The 23,661-nt window shown below is 43.7% G+C and overlaps 1 protein-coding gene across 2 annotated transcripts in view; it reads right to left on the bottom strand.

Moving 5' to 3' along the window:
- The window catches only part of NAAA (N-acylethanolamine acid amidase), a 239,719-nt gene extending 221,144 nt beyond the window's left edge, over positions 1-18,575 (bottom strand). Inside the window, exon 1 of one of the 2 annotated variants that reach the window (XM_085640978.1) lies at positions 18,285-18,575. In XM_085640978.1, coding sequence (XP_085497104.1) covers positions 18,285-18,499 — 215 coding nt within the window. In that variant the 5' untranslated portion in view covers positions 18,500-18,575. The remainder of the gene's footprint in view (positions 1-18,284) is intronic. The other variant, XM_085640979.1, reaches the window with a different exon arrangement.
- Between the last annotated feature and the right edge of the window lie 5,086 nt (positions 18,576-23,661).

Below are 23,661 nucleotides of genomic sequence, written 5' to 3' on the forward strand. Positions count from 1 at the left end.
TTTAATTTAGAGCGCGGTCTGCTGACTTTAGTGGCCGCGCTACATTTATTTATTTAATTAATTGGGTGCACAGGTGTTCTCCGCCATTCAATGCCGACTTACAGGGCTTGAACCACAAACATTTCGCGCCTCTTGATTAATTATTTAATTTAGAGCGCGGTCTGTTGACTTTAGTGGCCGTGCTACATTTATTTATTTAATTATTTGGGCGCACGGGTGTTCTCCGACATTCAATGCCGACTTACAGGGTTTGAACCACAAGCATTTCGGTCCAGTCATTCGTTCTGCCCTGAAAGGATTTTCGATGAGGAAAACTCACAACTCTCCAATCAAGACAAAGACTTGGAAAAAAAGTGGGCGCTATAAGGTTTTGGCGATGATATCTGACCCCGCTTCTGGCATCGATATAAAGCAGCAACCCCTACCGGCGACTGAGGGGCTTGGAAGTTACCGGATCCAGTCTGTCCACTAGTATTAATTTACAGGGAAGGAATCTGCAGACACAAGTATCCATCAGAAAGGGTTTGTTTATGTATATATTTTTTCTAAGTGTTCGGACGGAGTAGTACATTTATGTACTCAGTGTTGTCACGTCCACTTTGGGTAGAACATATGAGAAATTATAGGAATGACTCGCCATTTCAAGCTTCTGTTCCTTTCTACGTATTGACTTAGCATTTGCAAAATCGGCTTATATTGTGGAAAAAACATTCTACTCTATGTTATGCACGTTTAAACCTTGCCAAATCAAAACATAACTGATACAACGGCCAACTGCATTTACAACAAGCATACCTTCAAGTTAAATGGAAATTCATCAAACACAGGACAGCAAAACGGAGTCCATAAACAAAACTAGGACAACGCCAGAAAAGAGAAAAACATGTATCCTATCTTGACGTATCTGATTTAGAAGGTCAAACACTCAGATTAGAAGTATTCCTTATTAAGTTAAAGGGACGAAAGGTAACGTCAATATTAAGCGCCATTTCTGGGGAACATAATTGCTTTTCATAAGGCAATTAAACCCACCAGGTGCCCAGTGTTTATTGACAAGTATACAATGGCACAGTTATTAGCATAACAGAGGTTGGTATTTTGCGATATCTACCAGTAGATAAAATCTGACATCGGGACAGTACTGGCGCGCAAATGTCAGTCTCAAAAGGTCAGTGAGAGAGTGACATAAACAAAATACCTTCAGCTCTGCTCATCTATAGCATGGACCACCGTTCGCCTGACAAGCAAAATATTAACAGGGTAAACAAAGCACCAGAAAGTAAAAGCTGCTTTTCAGAATCAGCGGAGGAAATGAAGGAGTGGGTCAAGGATTCAAGCAAGCCGGCAGTGCGCATTGTGCCTAGGAGATGGAATGCACACAATATGCGGGAGACTGCACTCACTGTGGAGCGTGTGGAGAGTTTGAAAAGTCAGTTTGTAAAAAATAGGAGATCTGAGATGCACGCTAGACTGGAGAAAGAGACTGTCTCTGATGGGCTCCACTAAAATACAATCATTGAAAATGCAATAGGTCTCGCCTTTAATTAAGTTAAAGCCATTTGCTTTCCTAATGGTATTGTATAGCAAAGCAAATGGCTTTAACTTAATGAAAGGCGAGACCTATCGCATTTTTAATGCTTGTTCTTTGATGCCGGGCAAAGAAGACTTCAGAGCCAAGCGAATCGCCCTCAATTCCAACAAGTTGGTGTGGAGTAGAGTCTCCAAGAGACCAGAATGCTCTGATCTCCACCTCTTGCAGATGACCCCCCCCCCCCTCCCATTAGAGATGCATCCGTGACAACTATCAACTCTGGGTAGAGTAGGAAGAGGGGCCTGCCACTGACTCAATCATGGTCCAGGAGTCAGCCTGCAGCGCTTTTGCAGTCTCCTCTGAAATCTAGATACAGTCTGGACAGATTTCCCTAATGTTGTGCCCACCCATTGATATTTCAGGGCCTGCTCGTGCCATCTGGCATGGAACACTAGCATGAGGCAGGAGACCAACAATCCCAGCAGCCTCAGAGTCATCCCTCTGAGATTTAAGACAGAGGCTGAAACATGGGCATTATAGACCAAATGTTCGGAATTCATTGTTCTGGGGGAAAGGCACAACACCGTATCATATCCAGAATATTTCCGATGAAAGGAAGCGCCAATGAAGGAGACAGGTGTAACTTTGGCTCATTGATAGTGCACCCGAATGATAGTTCGAAGTTCGCTGTTGTCTGGAGTTGGTTGACGACTGCCTGTGGCAAGCCCACCTTCAGCAGTTAGTGAGGTAGGGAAACACTGGTACCCCAAATTTTGCAATATGCTGCGACCATCTCCATCAGTTTTGTGAACTCCAGAGGGGCCTTAGTGAGCCCAAAGGGGAGCACTGCAAAAGGAAAATGCTTCAGGCTCACCGTGAACAGCAGTTAGCGCCTGTGGGCCTGCAGGACAGAGATGTGGAAATAAGTATCCTGCAGGTGCAACACCACCATTCAGTCTCCCCAGGGTCCAAGGTAGACAGGACCAGGGATAGTGTGAGCATCTTGAATGTGTCCTTCCACAGGAAGGCATTGAGAGAATGAAGATCTAAAATAGGAATATGGCACAGGTCTTTCCTCGGCACAAGGAGGTAGTGGGAGTAACACCCAGTTTCTACTTCCAATGCTGGAACCCCCTTTATGGTCCCTTTGACTAACTAGCCTTGCACTACCTGCTGTAAGATGGACGGGTGATCCTTGTGTAGAAAGTGGTTTACTATATGGTGTAGTTGTGCAAGCTCATCGTGTAATAAAGACACAATTGTGTATCAGGTCTAGTCAGATTTGTTTGTAAAACCCTACCTCAGTCCTGGGTAGCTGTGACTCAGAGCAGTAAGGCTTTGTCAAAGGAACAAGTGTAAAGCATTAAGAAGTACCAAAAAGGTTGAATAAGAAGAAGAAGCAACACAATAAAAATCAGACACCAATTTATACAAATAGGTTTTATTTTTACCTTTACATAGCTACCTCAATGACAAAACTCCGCTAAAGGGTTCCAGAAATATGAATTTTCAAAGCCACAATAAATCATAGCTTTTCACTTAGTGCAATAAATCATTGTAATCTACCACGACTCGTGGTTTAGGGTTAGCTGGGACAAGTGATTTGAAAACTGCTATATGAGCACTCTTGTAGGGACCAACTCAGGCATGGAGACATCATAGCGAACAGTCAGTTCCAGATGAATAGTTTTCTTGTAGTTGAAGCAGTCCCCAGTCCAACTGTTGGTCGTATGGGCAAACCGCCATAAAGGTCAATGGAGTGGTCCTGATGGAAGGAATGCAGAAGGCTGAAGATCCTCCCAGATACGGAGTCTGGGTTGAGGTCTTCCTGTGGCTGCTCCTTGGCCCACAAGCATGGCGGGGTTGACTTTGGCCTCGGGGGGGGGGGGTCGATGTAACACAAAGTTCAGGTGAAGTCCAGCACAAAACCAGTTGCCACTGGTCTACTGGTCTTCGGTTACAACAGAAATCAGAGGTTTCCTTCAACTTGCAGTAACTTCCATGCTGGGTGACCAAACTGCACACTGATGACTCTCAAGGGTCCAGTAGACTTAGGTGCAAATTTTGAGGGCCGGGACTCTGTCTCGCAGTCTTCTCTTCGGCATCCAGCAGTGATCAGGCTTCTTGGCACTGAGGTCTCAGAGGGACAGGCTTCTTAGCTTGTATAACCCTATAGCTGTAATAGTGTCAGCCAACGGACTCTTGGAGTCACCTTCTCTGTCTAGGGCTCGGGGATGATGTTTCCACGAGCACAACACCACACGTTCAATCCTTTCTTTGCAAGCCCAAGATGCAGCAAGTACAGTCCAGCGTTTTGTGCAGCATATCATTACTAGCTCTAGGGAACAGCAGGGCAGTCATTCGGCACTCTTTCCAGTTCAGACATGATCTGTGGTCTGGGTACCAGGCATGCCACTTTTATGCCACTTACAAACCTAGGGAGATGGGACGACTAACAAGCCAATGGGTTATCATGTCCCCTCCGACCAATGATTACGTCCTGTAAAGCTTTGCCTCTAGCTAGCCCAGAATGCTCTATTCTGACCACTTCCAACATAGCTAAACCTTTCTCTTGGTGTGTGGACCCCCCTACTCCAACCCAGAGGTTTGACCACAGCTTCTCCTTCTCCGCCTAAGATGCCAGCCTGTTTGCTAAAACAATAGAGAAGCCCCTCTCATGTGTGACTATCATTTGCCGTTGAAGGGCGGCTTCCCCATTAAAACTCGCCATTTGGGCTCACACCTAACATGGTCTCCTGCCAGGAGGAGTTCACTCCTCTACTCTCTGCAGGTCCTTTGTTCATCTTCCTGAGAGTTGTCCTCACCTCTCCCCAGGAGGGAAGAAGGCCATCTTGATGACGGCAACTTGTGTGTGACCGTAAATGGCTACTGAAAACTTTGGGCAACAGAGAGACAAATTTCTAAATTGCCATTGGTACAAAAGTTACAGCAAATTGACTTGAACAACAAGCCGAGTTTAATGCAATGATTCTTTTGATACCTTGATGCTGATGTACCATATTTACTAGTCCTGTTCAGAAATTAGCAATGCTGAGTTCACAGCATGTAGCACTTTACTTGCCAATAGGGTTACTAGCCTTTCCACACTAAAAATGGCAATCTAGGGTTTTTTAAATGTAAGAGCATGTAAAGCTAATAAAACACATGTTCAACTTTTTATTATAATGCACTGCCTTAAGGGCTCAGTGGGCTGCCTTAGGGATAACTTGCAAATATTCAAAAAGAAGATCTAGGCTTTACCATTGACTTAAATGACAAAGTTGCATTAGCAACTTTAAAAAAAATGCTCTGCCAGACTGCAATGGTGACTGGGAGCCATGCTTTGCTCTATCAAACTTATTGTGACAGAATACGTGCTGCAGGACACGAGGGACACTTAAATTACAGGCCCTGTACACCCTTTGTACCATATACTAGGGACTTAAAAGTAATGTTATTTGTGCCAATTGTGGATGAACCAATTAGACACATACCTTTTAAAGGGTCTGAGCACTGGCACAGATGCCTCAGCGCACTTTCAAAGTTGAAAAAACAGCACCATGAGTCCAAATACTTGGGGGTGATCATGGAAAAATGGGCATTTCTTTACAGTCCTCCATTGGCTGTCCTGAAGAAGGTGGAAGGTGCGGTGCGGTAGAAATAAAGGAAAGGGCCTAGACCTGCCAGACATTTTGTAGGACCCACTTTTTGTCTTGATGGCCTACCACCTCTGGGGGAAATATTGGATCCTGCCTCCCACAGAGAGGCTGTGTGCTGGCAATGACTCACTAAAGCGGTTTTGCGGTTGTGCCCGCTGGAGGGGCAGAGCGTGGTCTCCCGAAACCGCGGCCTCAGACACAACATGGCTAAAAAGTCTCTGCCATAGCCACACTTTGAAATTGCTGGTAGAACAGTTGCGGCTCCTCGTGGGATTGCTGCGGGCGGTGGTGCGGGGCAGGGGAGGGGTAGGATGGGGGCTAGTAAACTCTGGCATATGGCCGAACGGAGTTAAGTAAATAATTAAATAAGTAAAACTAATTACATTGCGCGCGCTGCATCGCCGATTGGCGTTGCAGCGCGCGCAATGTAATTTGTTTTATTTATTTATTTACTTACTTAACTCCGTTTGGCCGTAAACCGGAGTTTACTATCCCCCACCCTGCCCCTCCCCCGCCCCACAGCACTCCCACGAGGAGCAGCCACTGTGGTGGAATTACGTTGTAAGAGCAGACGAGCTCAAAAGAACATGCTGTGGCTCAGCTCTCTGTAAAATGTTCCTAGGCCGAATCTGCTTTAGAACCAACAAGGCGAGATCCATCGAAAAGCATGCAATGCTTAAAGATTCCTGGACATCCCTGGAAAAGGCTGTGGACCTCATCCAGGCATGGCGGGTGAAAATTACACTGGTGCCCATGACACATCCTAGGCAATTAGTTGTGTCCAGTCCTCAGTGAATCACAGATTTTGACATATCACAGCTGTCCTAAATAGCCTTCGTGAGGGACGTCCGAAGGCTGTTCATAACAGCTTGCAAAATTTGAGCCACCTTAATTTAAAGGGCATTGAAATAACAGTTAAGAAAACAGTGACACACTGGGTGATTTTAGAGCAAGGCTCGTGCAGGAGAAAATTAATTTGTCACAATGGCTATGTGTTTGGACTCACGCTCGGGAGGAGTGGTATAAAAACATTTGGGTTGATCCTGCTGGTGGTTGCCTGAACCGCCAGACTCTCTGGAATGGAATGTTGTGTTAGGAAGGCAGGGTCGCCAGATGTAGGCTGAAGGTGACAGGCCCCCTGTCTATTGACGGGTAGCCCTAAACAGGGCTTGACCCAGGTGCCAAGAAAGGTGTCCGTAAGAGCCTCATTGAAAGGCAACAGAGGTTCAGCTGGAGCCTGCCAAGGCTGCAGAACTTCTGTTAATATGTTAGTTTTGACTTCTATGGTCAGTAATTGTAAGTTTAGCACCTCAGTCACCCTTCGTGTCACTTTCCTCTGTGGCAGAACCCAGGGGAGACAGTAGGCCAGTAACAGGGGAAATGTCAAGCTCACCGGCATCCTGAAGTTCTTCATTCCAATTGTCGACCTCATACTGGGGAACATAATTGTTTCTCTCATAATAGCTATAATTCTAGGAATCGATGTCAAAAAGATTGAGTCTTTGCACTACCATATCATAAAAGCAAGGTATCCAAGTCAGAGAGGTTGCAGAGCAGTTGAGCACCGATCTGCGACAGGTGCGACTCCGGTCAAGGTCGTGGCAGATTCAATTCGGAGTAAGATAGAACCATAGGCTGTATATCCTCATCCGGCATTTATGTGAGCAGGTCCGGTGCAGGGGAGGACGCTGGAGGAAAAGCGGGCTCCGGAGTGAGTGCTGAACACAATGTGGGCCCAGAGACTGCGCCAATGATAGACCAGCCGGTGGGCATCCATTTGGAGGCCCCTTGATTACTTGGAGCCTTAAGGCATGTCGGAGGCAGCCAGTAAAGTGGCAAAGATCCGCAGCATAGCCTCCTTGAAGGCTTCTTCTACTTGATACAATGTCGCCGACAGAGTGGAAACTCTGAGTGTGTTGAGACAAGAATCTGTAAATGTTTCAATGGAGAGAGTGAGCGAGACCCAGAGGCAAGTTGATGCCCTCTCTGATGTTCGAGAGGCAGGAAAAGGCTTTCTTGCTTCAATTTCTTATGTTTCTTCTTCGACTTATCCTAAGACTTCGACTGCAATGATGACCTGCTGCAGGAACATTCTTGAGATCGGGAACTGGACCTTCTTTTTTACTTTAACCGGTCACTGCGTGCAGGCTTCTTGTTCTTAACGACAGCGTTTGGCTTTGTGTTCCAAAGAGCTTTCAGGTTCATCTGGGCCAAGTCACCACTGCCATTGGAGTTTTCTTAGCACCCCAGGGACCACAAACAGACTTTGTGAGAGTCTGTTATAGATATTTGTTTGTGACAGTCCCTGTACAGCTTGAACCATGTAAGTTTTAAGGGTTGATATTTCCCCAGCAAATTAGATAAATTTTAACAGAAATTCTAGTCAAAGACCAGGGAGAAGCTCTGGATCAAAGTCTGAAGGTGCCGAAAGAATGGAATTGACGTCCATGCGCATGAGGGGCACATTTTATGTGGCTCCACTCGTCACTTATGGAGCGGAACACCTGGGGAATATTTACACTGTGAATAATTAATAGGTGAGGAATCTGCAGTTAAAAGTATCCATCAGAAAAAAGAATAACTGCAAAATTAAATTATGTTCCCGAACTAGACAGTTTTAAAAACAGATGTTTAAAGGTTTTTTAAAAAAAATATGTTTTAAATAACCAGATCAAATATTTGGTTACCCTTAATGATAGCGTACACATTTTAAAATGTGAAGCTATCGAAATATTTTTACATTAAACAGCACAATAAAGATCGTAGTTTTCGGAATGGTCGCCACCCCCGCCTCTCTCTCCTTCCCTCTCCCCACCCTCCACCTCCCTTGTGCGCCACCTTCCTCTCTTGCCCTTCCCACCTATATCGCACATGACTACCCCTTAGTATTATATACCTGAGTAGGGGTATTTACAACACAGTGGCAGAGTTTCTAAAGTTCCTTGTTAATAGGGTTGGTAATTGGGGGGTGGGGGTGGGTAGTTAAATAATGATAATTAACACACTGATAATGCTTGATATACTGTGTCTGATATGTAATTGCAAATGCAAAAACAACAATTGATGGACAGAATGCAGAACAATGTCATACATTCACCCCAGTACAGAGATCTGGGCCTAAATCCATCGTTTTTTTGCTCACCATGCCATTCCAGTTTGAACCCAGCCATATGCAAATCAGTCTTGACCCTGTGCCCCATGGGAACAGTCCAGCCCGAACTGCTAAGCCAGGTCCTCCCTGGACTGGAAACAAGCATCCTAGGACCGGTTTCGGGCTTTCAGCCCTCGTCAGCCAGGATAGCCTGATTCCAGTGGCATGGAGAGCAAGGGACTCACGTCTGAGCATACCCTTCCCACTCGGGGTGACAAATGCAAAAACAACAATTGATGGACAGAATGCAGAACAATGTCATACATTCACCCCAGTACAGAGATCTGGGCCTAAATCCATCGTTTTTTTGCTCACCATGCCATTCCAGTTTTAACCCAGCCATATGCAAATCAGTCTTGACCCTGTGCCCCATGGGAACAGTCCAGCCCGAACTGCTAAGCCAGGTCCTCCCTGGACTGGAAACAAGCATCCTAGGACCGGTTTCGGGCTTTCAGCCCTCGTCAGCCAGGATAGCCTGATTCCAGTGGCATGGAGAGCAAGGGACTCACGTCTGAGCATACCCTTCCCACTCAAGGGTGACAAATGCAAAAACAACAATTGATGGACAGAATGCAGAACAATGTCATACATTCACCCCAGTACAGAGATCTGGGCCTAAATCCATCGTTTTTTTGCTCACCATGCCATTCCAGTTTGAACCCAGCCATATGCAAATCAGTCTTGACCCTGTGCCCCATGGGAACAGTCCAGCCCGAACTGCTAAGCCAGGTCCTCCCTGGACTGGAAACAAGCATCCTAGGACCGGTTTCGGGCTTTCAGCCCTCGTCAGCCAGGATAGCCTGATTCCAGTGGCATGGAGAGCAAGGGACTCACGTCTGAGCATACCCTTCCCACTCGGGGTGACAAATGCAAAAACAACAATTGATGGACAGAATGCAGAACAATGTCATACATTCACCCCAGTACAGAGATCTGGGCCTAAATCCATCGTTTTTGCATTCCTGTTAGAAGTACAAATGCTGAATATCTAAGCAATATAATGTAATTTAATATTATGTTTGGAACATTAAGAACAACATGCGTACGCCCTCATCCGAATGTGAGAAAAATTAAAAATGTAATTCGTTCCTTGTAATGTGTATAAATGATCTGCAAAGCTCAATAAAATATGTGTTAAAAAAAAAGCACAATAAAGATGCATTTGCTGGAAACAAGAGAAGAGAGATAAGATGTAAGTAGTTGGTACAGAAGTCCAGACACACGAGTACAACTGAATTGACACATGCGTATGCTGCAATCTGAGGCGGCGGGTGGGAAGACATGACTGGACCTGGGAAAAGGCTTTAAGAGGGCCGGGTCCTGTCGGTGCTCAGCACCGTCAGTTCTTAAAACCAGGCGCAGAGACGGGTCCATATAGGGCCCTCTATTTGTGTCCTCACCCTCAGTATCAAAAATATATGAACTAAGTGTGGCACCCCCCTTCCCTGGCCTTTGATGGAACGTCAAGGAGACTGCTTTGTTATGAATACAGTCACGATCTGAAGATGTGATCACCTGACAGTGATCTAAAAGGGGGCAAGAGGGGTGGTGGGCAAAACGCAGGCTTTGCACGTAACACGTGTAGAGCATTTAGTTGATAAAGCTGCTGCTTCACCCAGTTGTTAGCAGATTTTAGATAATTTTTAAGCCCACAAGAAATACAAAGTTGATATTTACCAAAGTGTTTGGTTTAAAGTTCTGAATGGAGCATTACAGTCAGCTTCCAAATGGTGAAAGGCAAAAATGTTAGCCCTGTCTTGCAAGAGAAAGAGACATGGCGAGCTGAATATCGGCACAGGCGATCAGACTGAAGGAGAGATCTAAAATGGAGAATAAAGTATTCCCTTAAAACAGGCGGGCAACTAGAGCCAAATTTCGGGGGGGGGGGGCTGAAAAAGATTTCGGGGGGGGCTAAGTCTTCCAGCTATTGGCAGAGTGGCTGTAAGAAGGGGTGAAAACACAACAAAAGCCTCATTAACGAGTAAATGGTCTTTTAAAGACCCGTGAAGTACTCTGGTGCGGATGCAATTAGATGGACGTCAGCCCGCGAGGCTGTTTCAGCCGGGCTGTCACACACGACGGGGGGGGGGGGGGGGCGAAGCCCGGTGAGCCCAATGGGTGTTGCGCGCCTGCCTTAAAACCCTTCTTTCTCCGCTGTGTTCACTACAACTGGTGCAAAGCTTTTTTGCACTGACCCTTTTATTTCTAGTTCATGACACTGTCACTGATAAACATTTGACTCTAACTTCCTGCTTTACTGAAACGCAGAGCAACGGGACTTTGTCAGACCAACTGCATAAACATTCCTAGCCTCTAACACCCTTTGTCTCTCTGCCTGCGCTCAGCCTGGGGGCTCACTGTCATTGCTGCTTGTCCCAACTATACTAAACAGTATCCCTCTAGACCTATCTTGTTTTATTTAATGTGGATACACATGGAGATAAATACCACTGCTATGTGTGCATTTATATAAAAAAAAAATATTTTTAGTTATTTATGCATTATTTCTTCATAATCAGTTGCTTTTTCACATTATTTACTTATACAATACAATTCATTGCTTCTTTTGTAAAAGGTTTTATCTTTTTATAAAATACAGAGTGTAAACAAGCGTTTTTTCAATAATCATACCCTGTGAGTTTCATCAATGGTTCACAACAAAAAAGATAAGAATAACCCCACACCAGTCACACCTCTAAAATATCTACATACATATCACATTCATACAACACCTTACAAACAGCACCCCAAAAAAAGGAAAGACAGCAAAATTGACGCTCGTCCAACAGGGCAAGCTGCTGGATCCTCTGATGGATTACTAAGCGTTGGGGTGTCTCAAACTCTCTGGTCGACGCAGGTTTCGGTGGCCTAACAATCTTCAAATGCCACCTTCTTCAGGACCTGTTGCTGCGTGTGTTAATCACGGGCAAGGGTGGGGGCCTGAATTATCTAAAAATCAATAAGATAATGTTACTGAACATAGTTTTGTATAGTATCAAGTACCATGTGTCAATCCTACAGGAGAGTATACAATTTGTCTCCAATGCATAATTTAGTTTGAATGACCAATGTCAGGTTTGCAAAAACGCTACTGAATTCGTTGCCCTTAAAAAGATACCACTGGTTTACTTAAGTAGAGAAAAGAAGAGAAAGTTTAGAAGAACAGAGTTGATAGGAGATGAATAGAATATATAGTCTTGACTTCTACTTTCACATCTACCGTTCTAAGGTACTTCTACACATACTACATTAGATAGATACGAGAGAGACATATGTGAATCTACCTGCTATCAGGCGGGCTCACTGATAGTGATGCGGGGACGTATGGTCATCTGGAAATCATGTGATATTGGTTTGATTATGGCTATTGCTGAAAAAGGATAATGATTAAACGGTCATCTATTTCTGATAAGTATATCATTATATGACCGCATATTTGTCCAATAAAACATTATCCAACATACCTCATATATGTCTAAATCATTCCGAAAATTGTTAGATGGAGCCGTCGGTTTACCACGTTATCAATCTGCCGTATCTTTTTATTTGAAGAAATTGATTTCATTCAAGATACCCATGAACCTCAGCCCTATGGTTCAACACTGTATAGATCTGGGCCATAATGAAAATGATCTAAGATGGCTAATCCTTGAAAAAGTAAGAAATATTTCGGGCAAAGAAACACACAAAGTGAGAAAAACACGTGAGAATTATTGGATCTACACCCTAGACACAGTGAAAAATGGTTTAAACGAGGAAATAGTGTGGCATACCGGTTAAAGGATGTTAACAATTTATGCTGGAGGTGATTATGCCATGGACTAGTCACTGCCTATATACTGTATGAGAAGAATAGTGTGGTAGGGTAGGCATTGGACGCCATCTTACAGGATGTGCCTAAATATGTTCCAGCACATTAGGTACAATTTGAAATGACAGCCTGAGTATATACTTAGGCATTGTAAGTAAAAACACATCATCTATTTACATATATCCTTGTTCCATCCCATATCTACCTCTATTTAGGAACATTGAGACCAGTTTCGAACTATATAAGGGCGCTCATGTTTCGCACCTAATTCCATCTAAATGATTGTAGTAGATCTCAGTAGTCACTTTACCAATGCCATGTGAACTTCATTTGAGGTTCACACACACTAATATAACCTAATTAGGTTCATCGACAAACAAAAAAGGATACAATTCCTTTGGTAAAGGAAATTTATGCTTAATTATTCTAGCACTGACAAAGAACGGTCAATAACATTTCCAACACGATTGGTATTTGGTATAGATACCTGCACTTATAATATCTTATTGCAATATGATTTGCAACATATATTTCCATGTTACCTATGGTAGTCAGTATGTCGATTTAGATAAGCTGCACTAATAGTCATCCTGTAGGATACATATATACCGGGATTGACCCCTTCCAATATGGCGCCAAAAGTTTACTCGATAATAAAATAGGGAATGTTCACATTTGGGCCGCACGACTTGCAATATATTTCCATTATTCATCTCACTTATTTATTATGTCGATTTAGATACGCGGTACTACCATGCATGAGATAAATATATTGGGATTGACCTATTCCAACATGGCGCCATCACTTTTCCGACTAAAACAAAATTAACGTTCACACTTGGGTAGTCGGATAGAATTAATATCGGCACGATCCCTAGCAAATATAATATACATACCTCCGTGTTATAGGTTCCATAGTGGAACATGGCAGACAATAGCTGTGATCAGCCCGAAGTTGCAATAGGGCTCTATGTATTCAAATACCACTCCAAGATGGAGTCAACTCTAGCAGGATAACTCTATGAAGAAAACATACATCGGAAAATGACGTATAGCTCGCCGACAAGAGAGCCGCAGGTGTTTCGTATCTACCAATTATCCCTAAATTAGGTCGAGGTGGAAGGTATAAAAAGCAGCAGTCCTATCTGAGACTTGCATGGAGCCGGACCACGTCAAGACCCCTTGGAGAACGCCGTACAGCATCAAGCGATAGGTGAGAAATCGTCACACGAATTCGTGCGTAACTTTGGGGCTTAACCATGTCTTTAGGTATTTGGTATTTAACCTATCCCGAAATCATAGCCCTGAAAATCGTAACTAGACGTAGTGAACTGATAGAGACATTAGACTTTGAGGTTTGGGAGTGGATTATCACATTGGAGGCAGAAGCGCACCAACCCTAACCTACGAGCATTATGTTGCCAGGTAGGGGTAGTAGCATCAGTATAATACATACCCTGATATGTTTGTTGGCCACTAGCAACGATATTGGAATTGACAGGATAATTAAACCAAGAATCTTTTGCTCAAACAATCTGACTTCGGGGCAACCAACAATAACAATAGCTAGTTTGTTTCCTTTTTTCCATTCTAACTTAATTTATTTTTTCACATCAGCGGTCGTAAAGGCTTTGAGATTCAGACGCTGAACTTTGACAAAAGAAAGTCCCAATCGCCAAGGGAATAAAAACTATGATCAACCGCCACAACAAATACTGAGTACAGCCTTGAAAAAGTAGGTGTAGCCTTATAAACAGTTTGAATTATCTATAAGTAGGCACAATCCGCCCATTTCCTGACTATGAGTAATTGCATAGATAATAACCATCAGTTTCTATGACTATACACAGGTTCCATGAGGTTCATGGGTATCTTGAATGAAATCAATTTCTTCAAATAAAAAGATACGGCAGATTGATAACGTGGTAAACCGACGGCTCCATCTAACAATTTTCGGAGTGATTTAGACATATATGAGGTATGTTGGATAATGTTTTATTGGACAAATATGCGGTCATATAATGATATACTTATCAGAAATAGATGACCGTTTAATCATTATCTTTTTTCAGCAATAGCCATAATCAAACCAATATCACATGATTTCCAGATGACCATACGTCCCCGCATCACTATCAGTGAGCCCGCCTGATAGCAGGTAGATTCACATATGTCTCTCTCGTATCTATCTAATGTAGTATGTGTAGAAGTACCTTAGAACGGTAGATGTGAAAGTAGAAGTCAAGACTATATATTCTATTCATCTCCTATCAACTCTGTTCTTCTAAACTTTCTCTTCTTTTCTCTACTTAAGTAAACCAGTGGTATCTTTTTAAGGGCAACGAATTCAGTAGCATTTTTGCAAACCTGACATTGGTCATTCAAACTAAATTATGCATTGGAGACAAATTGTATACTCTCCTGTAGGATTGACACATGGTACTTGATACTATACAAAACTATGTTCAGTAACATTATCTTATTGATTTTTAGATAATTCAGGCCCCCACCCTTGCCCGTGATTAACACACGCAGCAACAGGTCCTGAAGAAGGTGGCATTTGAAGATTGTTAGGCCACCGAAACGTGCGTCGACCAGAGAGTTTGAGACACCCCAACGCTTAGTAATCCATCAGAGGATCCAGCAGCTTGCCCTGTTGGACGAGCGTCAATTTTGCTGTATTTCCTTTTTTTGGGGTGCTGTTTGTAAGGTGTTGTATGAATGTGATATGTATGTAGATATTTTAGAGGTGTGACTGGTGTGGGGTTATTCTTATCTTTTTTGTTGTGAACCATTGATGAAACTCACAGGGTATGATTATTGAAAAAACGCTTGTTTACACTCTGTATTTTATAAAAAGATAAAACCTTTTACAAAAGAAGCAATGAATTGTATTGTATAAGTAAATAATGTGAAAAAGCAACTGATTATGAAGAAATAATGCATAAATAACTAAAAATAAATTTTTTTTATATAAATGCACACATAGCAGTGGTATTTATCTCCATGTGTATCCACATTAAATAAAACAAGATAGGTCTAGAGGGATACTGTTTAGTATAGTTGATATTTTCCTTTTTCCCCCTGTTCCCTGACCTCAAATTAACCTTTTAGGGGGTTCCCTTTTTCTGTATTGCTGCTTGTCCCTCCTGGAGGTTTTTAGGTCGAGGACTACCGGTCTGCCGAAAGGCAGAACCGGAAGTCGGAGATTTAATGACTTGGAGAAGAGGGGCTTGAACCCGCCCCTCTTCTCCCCTGTTCTCCATTGGCTGGCCTCTTGAATGCTGGCCAGCCATTGGAGAAGAGGTCAGTCATTCCAAACAGGCCCCGTCCTTTTCGGATCGGGGGCGTGTTTTTTGCAAGAAGTCTCAAGGAGGAGACAACAGCAAAACACGCCCCCGAATCCGAAAAGGACGCTGCCTTTCTCCGAGGCATTTCTGCTCTGCCTCGGAGAAAGGCGGTGGTGTGCCTTTTGCTCTGCCTTGTTTTTTTTCATTTCGAAATGGGCTCTCATTGTACAACTCGTAACAGCCCCACCCCCAGACTTCCAGATGTCGCTTGCATTGGTAACTACGGTGGTGGGCAAAGCCAGGCCTTGTCACTGGCTGGACGTGTATTGTCTGTCTGGTAGCGTTCTAACTCTCTAGACCCCACGCCATCTCCCTGAATTAACCGTGGACTGATCGACTTCGCTTGTAAGTGCTGAAATGGTATACTAGAGCAGAATTTTGAGCGCAACAGTACGGTTACGCCGCGGGGCACCAGTGGCACCAGACTGGTTCTCTGAGACAGAGCTCAAAAGTCCCCAACATGATACATCCGTAGTTAGTCCGGAACTGCGTCAAAGAAAGCACTCCCAGCTCCGTCCACAGAACCGTCAAGGAGTTCTGGTTCCAGATGGCGCGTGGGACCTGCACTTTGCACCTCCATCGAATTTCACTTCCAGCTGGTCCGATGAAAGTTATCCAGGCTTGGAGACGCGCGTAATTTATGTCACCAGAGAGTTAACACGGGACTCGGGAGCTGAACACGGACGGTGCTCCCCGGTCTCGGTGATTGGCTGCAGGAGGCGCCGCCGGTGGTTGGCTGCTGCACTGTAACTAAGAGCCCTAGGAGGGAGACTGTTAAATGCAGACAGGAGCGAAATGAGAGAAAAAAATACTCCCTCCCTGAACGTCAAAGCTATTCATAGTGCTGCTGCTGCCAAACGATCATTAAATAGTAAAACGAGCAGGGAGGATTAAATCCATGCAGTGCGACAAAATCGCACTGCATACGCGTCCATTTCGGCATATTAAAAAAAATAGGCGCTGGATAGAATCTTTATCATAAGAAAAGCACGGGAACTGTGCAACACAGCCGCAGAGTATTTAAAGGGACAGTAACCGCACTGTGCTCCAAGGACAGCAACGCTGGAAATACACCTCTGAGAATCAGCGCCATTAAAGGGACAGTAAGGGCTTTAAGTGGGCCGGTTCCTGCCGGTGCTAAAAAGCAGGTGATGAGAGGAGTCACTATCGAACTCTCCTTTTTTGCCCTCATCCTCGGGGTGGGAAAAATACAACAACTCTGCAGCAGTACCACCCTTTGCTGCGTTTAATGTAACTTCAAAGAGACTCGTTATAGCTCTATCACAGTCTCACTGTTTCAGAACTGAAGCTTTTTTTAATGTTATCTACCAAGGCAAAGTTGTTGCTTATTTAGCTTTTGCGCCTAACAACTGACTTGTTGTGCGTGTAATGTTACTTGTTGTATTATTTATCTGGATGCGATGACAAAAGCAGCAAATTTACCTGTCCGGCGGCACACCATGCTAAACTCTCCAGAAGCAGTCAAGGGATTCAAAGCAGCACAGCCCAATTGATCACTCAAGTATATATCACAACAAGCATTTACAATGCAATGGTCTCGGCATTGGTAAAGTTAGAGCTATTGGCATTGCTCATGACATTATTTTTGTTTATGTTTTTGTTTTTAAAACATTTAAAGAAACGGCATTGTCATGAGCAATGCCAATAGCTCTAACTTTAACAATGCCGAGACCGTTGCATTGTAAATGCTTGTTTGCTCTTCATTCAGTGTTATTGTTTTCTCCCTTGCCCATGGCTGGCAAGACTTTTAGAAGGAAATACAACCTTCAGGATAGCGATTAGGCATCACATCTCTGCATAATGTCTTCAAACCGAAAGTGAAAAGTCATGCTCCATTCACCAATAAATAAAACTAACCCACACAATATCCATTAAGTTTCGGTGTGTAGAGCAGGAAAATAGGCAGCATGTAGTAGCTAGCTCATAAAATGTGTAAGTTGTTTTAAAATAAGTTTTCCTTTAAAAAAAATCTTTTCAAACTTATGATTTCTACTAGCATTGAAAAATGTTTTTAAATTAATTTAAAGATACAGTTGCTTATGTTTTTGTGAAAATTATGTATGAATTTGTGCAGCATAGGATTCCAGTATACTCTACTAGACCACGCTTTTGTTACAGAGGCCAGGTCCCTTTAAAGAAGTCTTATTTATGTGTGTTGCCACGCCCCTTTTAAGAGCCCCCCACCCCTTTCCCATCCCACTTAAAGCACTGCCTGGGGACACACGGAAGTGAAGGATTGCAGGGTTAGAGAAGAGAGAGCTGCGGTAGCTGATATGGAAAGCATAACAAAGTACAAGCTCGTTTGTGCAGGCGTCACACTTTTTACGTGCTTTAAAATTCAAACCAGAGAATGGGCTAGGAAGCGGCGAGGTAGTATGACTGACAGAGATGACAGCAGGGGGAGAACTGCGCCCTGGCAAATTCTTTCATGTTTTCTGCATTGATTCGTTGATGGACAGCTGCGACCTTCTGAAAAGTTTTTGTGAAAACATTTCCGACAAAACTTTACGAAAGCTTTCAGAGCGTATTCTCTTCTGGGCACATGTGGATTAATAAATAGTACGTCCGATTAACCGTTTTTTTCTTTACAGATTTAGTTTAAAACGTAAAAATCGAAGCCGGCTGTTTCTATGGCAATTACAAAACACAATATAAGATCCATTCTTCGCATCATGCATATGCAAGAAGCGACGCGTTGCACGCCATATGTAAACAAACAGCCCTTTCCCCACGGGTGCACACTGCAGTGGGCTGTACTCACGTTATGATGCGATCCATGGTGTGGCGCAGGAAACCAGTGTCAAAGCGCTGCACTACCGTCCCCCAGCGCTCCTCCGGGGGGCTGTCCAGGCTCACGTTGAAGAGTGGCGGTGCCCAGTCCCTCGGGAGACCTGGCAAGAAAGCTGAACCCCCGGCTACCATCGTCAACAGCAGCAACACCCCGGCCTGAGACCTGTGTCCACAAACTAGCGCCATGTCCGCCTGGCACTTCGAGGACGTTGGACAGCTCTCAGAACTGCAGGTGGCCCGGCACCGACAGGAGGCGGGGCCGAGGAACGAATGGGCGGAGCGACTTGAAACCCGGGGGGAGGAGTTAGGAGGGACAGCTGGGACTCTGGAGCAGACGCATGCGAGGTTGGAAAATGGGAAGGGGAAGCCAGCTGGCTCACTGAAGCAGGCAGAACAGAAGCCAAGAGCAAGCTCTGCGGTTTTACAGTATAGACTAGAGCTTTTGCTACCTAACGTGTGTATGATTTTGCATAAGGGCCAATGCTTTAAATGGGCCGGTACTCACCGGTACTGAGTACCGGCACTTAATGTTATCACTCTGAGTACCGGCACTTCTCTACGACCGTGGAGAGTACCGGTACTCCTGGAAGGTAGGCGCATTGGCCTCTAGTGTCAGTCGCCTGTGTCTTTGTTCAGCCAAATCACTTTTAAAGCCCTGAGCTAAGCCCCCGCTGAACTATTCAGCGTGGGCTCGTTTGCATGATAGCCCAGTGTTGCCGTCATGCTGTGCTGCAAGGAATCGAGGCAGCCCAGTTACAGCACAATGAGAAAAGCCATGGGAGGTTAAAAGGGCTTTAATCCCACCTGATTCTTTTGTGTGAGTGTCTGTTTATGTGGGTCTGTTTGCCTGCTTGTGTGTGCGTGTTTTTGTGAGAAATATTACAAAATAAGGAATATCCCTGTTTGACTTTCATTTTGTATAAGGAATTAACCTGATTTGTTTATAAAAAGAAATTTCTCGTGTGTATTGCAACTGTATATAAGCCGATAAACTTTGCATGTCTTGCATTTAGCCCCGCCCACTCGACACATTTAAATGAGTACCTGCACTATTTCCATTTAAAGCACTGGGTTAACATGGCATATATCAACTAGAGACTTGTGCAGGTGGATAGTTAATGAAGCTAACACCACCTCACGCTGGTCTGCAGTGTCACACATCACATGTGCCACTAGTCAGGCCTTTAAGTGGGCCGGGTCTTGCCGGTGCTGAGCATCGGCAGTTCTAACAAGCATTGGCATAGCCAATAGGTCTCGCCTTTGGAACTTATAAGTGTTTAGTTATGTAGCACAATATCCTTGGTGCAACAACATCAACTGTTGCATGGCTAAGCACTTATAAGGTCCCAAAGGCGAGACCTATTGGCTATGCCAATGCTTGTTGCCTAATTGTTTCCCGTTCATTTTGAGCGCCGATCTTTTAGATGAGCTTTCTGTTTTTAAATGTTATGCTCTTATATATTAATTCGTTTTTTAGTAATATTGTACTGGTGGTTGGACGTTTTAATTGCATTTGAACAATTTACTAATAACAAATATCAGTTTGTTAAAATATTTTAATTCGTCAAGTTAGGTTGCACTATAAAATACCTTAAATCAATACGTGAATAAAATAAGCCAAACAAGCCCTAGCCACTGCCTTTGCAAATAGGTCGCGCTTTGCCTCGTCGTTTTTTGTGAAGTTTACAGTGCAGTGTTTTTTTGTGTTATTTCAGAAAGAAAAGAAAATCGCAATGCATGTGTGCAGAATGACTAACTTTACTAGCTTATCGCTGTCAGTGTATTTATAACAATACGAGACCTGTAAGAGGGGTATACCACTTAATATAACTGATATACTTATAAATATAGTGCATGGCACATATACATTATCCATGGTATGGAGGGAAAAAGTTGAATGGTAAGCTAGGGAATGGAACCGAAAAGTAAGAACTATGAAAAATATATACAAAGTTATACAAAGGCAAAGTTGCAACCCAGGGTAACCGGGAATCAGCAGTAACGGCAAGGCTTCAAGTTGATCGATGGCGCCGCAGGCGTTATTAATGGTTTGCATATTTTTACCTTTAAAACTCTGGGTGGATTATTTATTATGTCACAGCCCGGCATGCATGATCTATGAAAGGCGCAATAATCTTTGTACGCGCCCCTCTGATTTGCCTGGTCTGCAGTCTTTAATTACAAACCCGACCCAAAGAGCACTCCCGCTGTTGGGTCCAACAGAAGAGAAATAAATAAGCAACAACTGTCGCGGCACCCGCGCTTTACTTTTAATGTTAAAAGAAAAGCGCGGGTGCCGCGATTATAGCAAAAGTAAAGAAATAGAAAAAAACATCTATTTCTTTACTTTTGCTTTAATCCCGGCACCCACGCTTTACTTTTAAAATTAAAAGTGAAGCGCGGGTGCCGCGATTGTAGCAAAAGTAAAGAAATAGATTTTTTTTCTATTTCTTTACTTTTGCTATAATCGCGGCACCAGCGTTTTACTTTTAATGTTAAAAGTAAAGGGCGGGTGCCGTGATTATAGCAAAAGTAAAGAAATAGAAAAAAAAAAAATTTCTTTACTTTTGCTACAATCGCGGCATCAGCACTTTACTTAAAGGTAAAGTGTCGGTGCCGCGATTGTAACAAAAGTGAAGAAATAGAAAAAACATCTATTTCTTTACTTTTGCTACAATCGCGGCACTGGCGCTTTACTTAAAGGTAAAGCGCCGGTGCCGCGATTGTAGCAAAAGTAAAGAACAAGCAAATGGTGCGCTCGAAAGTGATCGTGAGCAAGACAGCCAGGAGGAAAGATAGATGGCGGCTGTGTGCGTGCACGCGCGCGTGCACTCTCGCTTGAGGCCACCAAAAGCCTCTGGTAGCACTGTGAAAACCCGCTCAAAAAATGTCTCTCCGCGCAGCACATGCACTGGCTCAGGCGAGACCTAAAAAGCAGGTGCTTAAACTGGTCCCTATCGGGCTCTCCATTTTTGCCCTCAGCTTCCTTTCCCTACCGTTGATGTAACTTCAAAGAGACTCGTTATACTTCTTTCACAGTCTAATACTTTTAGAACTGAAGCCTTTTCCATATTCGATACAACAAAGCCATAGTTGTTGCTTATTTATCTCATGGAACTAACAACCATTGACAAAGCCAATAGTCCAGGCTTTTTGTAGGTATAATGTTACTTGTATTATATATCTGGATGCAGTCAGTGCTTTAAATGGGCTGGTACTCACCGGTACTGAGTGCCGGCACTGCTTAGATTTATCACTCTGAGTACCGGCACTTCTATACTGCAGGGGAGAGTAACGGTAATCATGAAAGGGTAGGCTCATTGGCCCCTCTGATTTGCCTGGTCTGCAGTCTTTAATTACAAACCCGACCCAAAGAGCACTCCCGCTGTTGGGGCCTACAGAAGAAAAATAAATAAGCAACAACTGTTGCGGCACCCGCACTTTACTTTTAATGTTAAAAGGAAATGGCGGGTGCCGCGATTATAGCAAAAGTAAAGAAATAGAAAAAAACATCTATTTCTTTACTTTTGCTTTAATCCCGGCCCGCACTTTACTTTTAACATTAAAAGTGAAGCGCGGGTGGCACAATTATAGCAAAAGTAAAGAAATATATTTTTTTTCTATTTCTTTACTTTTGCTATAATCGCGGCACCTGCGCTTTACTTTAAAATGTTAAAAGTAAAGCGCGGGTGCCGTGATTATAGCAAAAGTAAAGAAATAGAAAAAAACATCTATTTCTTTACTTTTGCTACAATCGCGGCACTGGCGCTTTACTTAAAGGTAAAGCGCCGGTGCCGCGATTGTAGCAAAAGAAAAGAACAAGCAAATGGTGCGTGCAAAAGTGATTGCGAGCAAGACAGCCAGGAGGAAAGATACATGGCGGCTGCGCACGTGCACTCACGCTTGAGGCCACCAAAAGCCTCTGGTAGCACTGTGAAAACCCGCTTACAAAATGTCTCTCCGCCCAGCGCATGCACTGCTCAGGCGAGACCTAAAAAGCAGGTGCTGAAACTGGTCCCTATCGGGCTCTCCATTTTTGCCCTCACACTCGGTGAAAAAAAAAATCTTAACTCTGCAGCAGTGCTTCCTTTCACTACCGTTGATGTAACTTCAAAGAGACTTGTTATACTTCTTTCACAGTCTCATACTTTCAGAACTGAAGCATTTTCCATATTCGATACAACAAAGCCATAGTTGTTGCTTATTTATTTCATGGAACTAACAACCATTGACAAAGCCAATAGTCCAGGCTTGTTGTAGGTATAATGTTACTTGTATTATATATCTGGATGCAGTCAGTGCTTTAAATGGGCTGGTACTCACCGGTACTGAGTCCCGGCACTGCTCAGATTTATCACTCTGAGTACCGGCACTTCTCTACTGCAGGGGAGAGTACCGGTAATCATGAAAGGGTAGGCTCATTGGCTGCGAGTTTTGGTGGACACGAGTGGCACGTGTCTCTGGCAGCCACTGCGCCGCTTCTGTAGCCCCGATCTGAGCCCCAGCTGAGCTATTCCACAGGCCTTATTTGAATAATGTCCGGGTGCTCACCATCACGCTGTGTTTGACAGAGCAGGGTCCATTCAGGCCCTGTACTGTCAACCACTATCGTGTGCACTTGTGCAAACACAGAAATCATGGCAGTCTCCTGGTATGGGGAATTAAAAAAGCCATGGTAGGTGAAGAGTATAAAAAGGCTTTTATCATACTCAAGTCTTTTGTGTGTCTGCTTATGTTTGTCTGCATTTGTATGCTTGTTTTTTGTAAGAAAAAAGCGAGAGAAAGAGGTATAGAATCAAGACACTCTCAGGAGGAATTTTAAATAAAATTGGTGGCACTTTGTGTGTACATGTCTGCTCCACAACAAAGGTTTATAAATAACGTAAAATTGAGGGTTGGTGGGTAGGTGAGTGAGTGAAAGGGTGGGTGGATGGTTGAGTGAAAGGGTAGATGTATAGATGGATGAATGGATGGAAGAGTGAAAGAATGGATGGATGGGTGAAAGAGGCTGCATGATTGGATAAAAGGGCAGATGATAGGTGGATAAGTGAAAGATTGGATGGCTGAATGAAAGGGAGCGAGGATGGATGAAAGGGTGGATGATGGATGAGTGAAAGGAGGGATTGAGTGAAAGGGTGGATGAAATGAAAGGTTGGATGGAATGAAGGAGTGACAGGGTTGATGGATAAATGAGCGAAAGGATTGATGGATGAGTGAAAGGGTGGATAAAGAGATGGATGAGTAAAAGGATGGATTGGTATGTTTGGAGATGGATAGGTTTGAATATGGAAGGGTGGACAGAGTGAATAGTGAAAACCTGAATGATGGGAAAGACTGAATAGACAACA

The sequence above is a fragment of the Triturus cristatus genome, chromosome 2_2, assembly GCF_964204655.1.
Source record: "Triturus cristatus chromosome 2_2, aTriCri1.1, whole genome shotgun sequence".
Classification (NCBI taxonomy): Eukaryota; Metazoa; Chordata; class Amphibia; order Caudata; family Salamandridae; genus Triturus; species Triturus cristatus.